Source organism: Engraulis encrasicolus, unplaced genomic scaffold (assembly GCF_034702125.1).
Source record: "Engraulis encrasicolus isolate BLACKSEA-1 unplaced genomic scaffold, IST_EnEncr_1.0 scaffold_35_np1212, whole genome shotgun sequence".
Lineage (NCBI taxonomy): Eukaryota > Metazoa > Chordata > Actinopteri > Clupeiformes > Engraulidae > Engraulis > Engraulis encrasicolus.
The window spans coordinates 1,011,629-1,014,128 of record NW_026945654.1 but is presented as its reverse complement, the minus strand read 5'-3'; the positions used below and the strand labels follow the sequence as shown (position 1 = coordinate 1,014,128).

Below are 2,500 nucleotides of genomic sequence, written 5' to 3'. Positions count from 1 at the left end.
ACGTGTATTAAAAATACCTCTTCATTTCTAGTACTAAGTATATCAGTGAATGACTGGGCTGGTATTCTGATATTCTGGTTCTCTCGATGGAAAATAATGTATGTCTGGAATGTTTTGCAATAAATAAAATGGTTTGTAGTAAAATGTATTTGTTTGTTTTATCTGCTATGAGGAATGAGGATGCCTGTCTATATCTGTCCCCGATCCACAACAAGTCCAAGTCTTGGGTGCATTTCTCAAAAGAGAAGTGGTTAGCCTATGGTTGGATATTGTAGCTATTGCAAATTTGACATATGATATTTGGAAATATCTCTAAAATGGGGTATGTTTTGGACGGACCATAAAGCTTTGTCAAGATAAAGGAGGTGTAATGAAGGCCATTTTAGTCTTTACTCGATTTTGATGTAGTTACTGCTTTTTACCTCTGGAGGGCAGTGTACACCTCTGTTGGTCAGAGCCGTATATTACAGTATTGTCCCCCGAAAGTGGACTTCATTTGGCTCCCTACTCCAATGTCCCCCAAATACACAAGCACAAATATTTTAATTTAGACATATTTTATTCTTTGGTTTCAAGGCTGACAACAACAACAACCATTTTTAAATTCCTTACTTTAACAGGCAAATGTTTACTATTTTATTTCAAAGGCTTATTTTAGTGAGGGGGATGAAATGGCCTTCGTTCCAATCACAGTTCGAACGAACCCCCCCTGGCTATTGGCCTGCTACTGGTGCTTGAAATCCTTGAAAATGCTTGAATTTCAATTAAGTGTTTTCAAGGTTGTGAAAATGCTTGAATTTTTGGTGAAGTGCTTGAAAATGCTTGAAACGTGTGTCAAGTCAAACTCATTAAGCCAAATAACAGAAAAAAGAATTTTCAGGTACATCAAAAATCTGAGGGAGTGAGATGTCAGATGGGCTTTACCATTCAACACCCTAAAATGGAAGAGAATGCAGGAAAAACACATCTTCTGGGGGAGGACCCCCACACCCCTTCCCGCGACCGATTTAAAGGTGCTGGAAAACTGAAAATGTGGTGCTTGAAGGTGCTTGAATTTGTTCATGAAAAAGGTGTGAGAAGGGAACCCTGTTATTACCGGCTCTGCTGTTGGTTAATGGCAAACTCCACACCTCTAGTGTCAGCTGTGGAAGTAGTTAGGACATTTGCCAAATAGACTGTTTACCCACATTCTCCATTTATAGGTCCTTCTCAAATAATTAGCATATTGTGTTAAAGTGATTTCGGCCATAGTCACAAAATTAGATTCTGTCCTGAGTTTGAATTGAGTTTCCCTCAGTTCATCTTGAATGCATCAGAGGACACTTTAACAGTTGGACTACACATGTCTCATATAGGATTAAAGGAAATTCTATTCCATTTTACCAACATCTATTTTGGAGCCAAGGGGTAAGCTCTGTGTTTTTTGTTTCGTTGTGTGTCGCCTCCAGCCCACTAGTAGGCAGTCATTCTTTCCTACGTCAGTAGCCTCACGGTCAGTGCAGAAGGAAAACAGAGCAGAGGAAGAAGATAATACCATCTGCATTAACAACAAACTGCACGCGCTAGCGGACTGTAGTTTGCCACTATGTAATTGTATTAAAACAAGAATAACGGAAGGGAGATATCGGTGGTGCGTCTGAAACTCACGTATCCTTATTTCCTCGCCTATGAAGAGAAAGAGAGAGAGAGAGAGAGAGTGGGGGACAGAGTGCACAGCACAACACACGACTCTTGAGTGATCACTGAGAGAGGGGGGTCCTCCCCCTTAACACCAAGGACGGACCGGTCTGACAGCTTTTGAAGACTTTAATGAGGTAACACGGCATTGTTTGTCTGGGTGCCACTGCCAGAGACTAAAAGCCGCGGCACAGCAGCACCGAAGACTGTTCGATGTACCGGTATCCGCAGTACATGTTGACATTTACGTGACATTACGGTTTTCCACCAGTGACTCCAGTCGATGTACGAGATGACTTGTGAGGAATCAGCAACGCCGCCGCCACGCAGCAAACCGGGGGGCCATGGGGGCTCAGGTGTTCGCAAACGCAAGGGGAGCAGAGCAACTCCGGCTGGTCCCGAACAGGGCACGGTTACCACGGACAGCAATGGCACGAGCTGCACCGTTGACGCCAACGGGACCCCGTCTACCTCAACACACGGCCTCGAGAACAGCACCAGAGCCCGCTGGCAGCCACCTCGCGCCGAAGGTTATCAGAGCGTTTGTACGATTCTACTGGTCACCGTGCTGTCGTTTGCCACGCGGTTTTACAAGCTCATGGAACCTGATCACGTATGGTGAGTTTACAGTCAGTGTTGTAAAATGCCAGTTTACATGCTTCATAGTAGCCATATGGTGTCTATTTACATGCTTCACAGTAGATCGACAATGTCTATGTCCATGCATGGTGCAGCCGTGGCCTAGTGGTTAGAGAGTTGGTCTTTCAATCTAGGGGTTGCTGGTTCGAATCCCCCCTGACCTCTCCCTACACCTCCATCAGTG

The 2,500-nt window shown here is 44.4% G+C and overlaps 1 protein-coding gene across 1 annotated transcript in view; it reads left to right on the top strand.

The window, feature by feature from the left end:
• The first annotated feature begins 1,953 nt into the window (after positions 1 to 1,953).
• The window catches only part of pomt2 (protein-O-mannosyltransferase 2), a 47,282-nt gene continuing 46,735 nt past the window's right edge, over positions 1,954 to 2,500 (top strand). Inside the window, exon 1 of the mRNA XM_063193348.1 lies at positions 1,954 to 2,295. Within this exon, the coding sequence (XP_063049418.1) occupies positions 1,961 to 2,295 (335 nt within the window). The 5' untranslated portion in view covers positions 1,954 to 1,960. The remainder of the gene's footprint in view (positions 2,296 to 2,500) is intronic.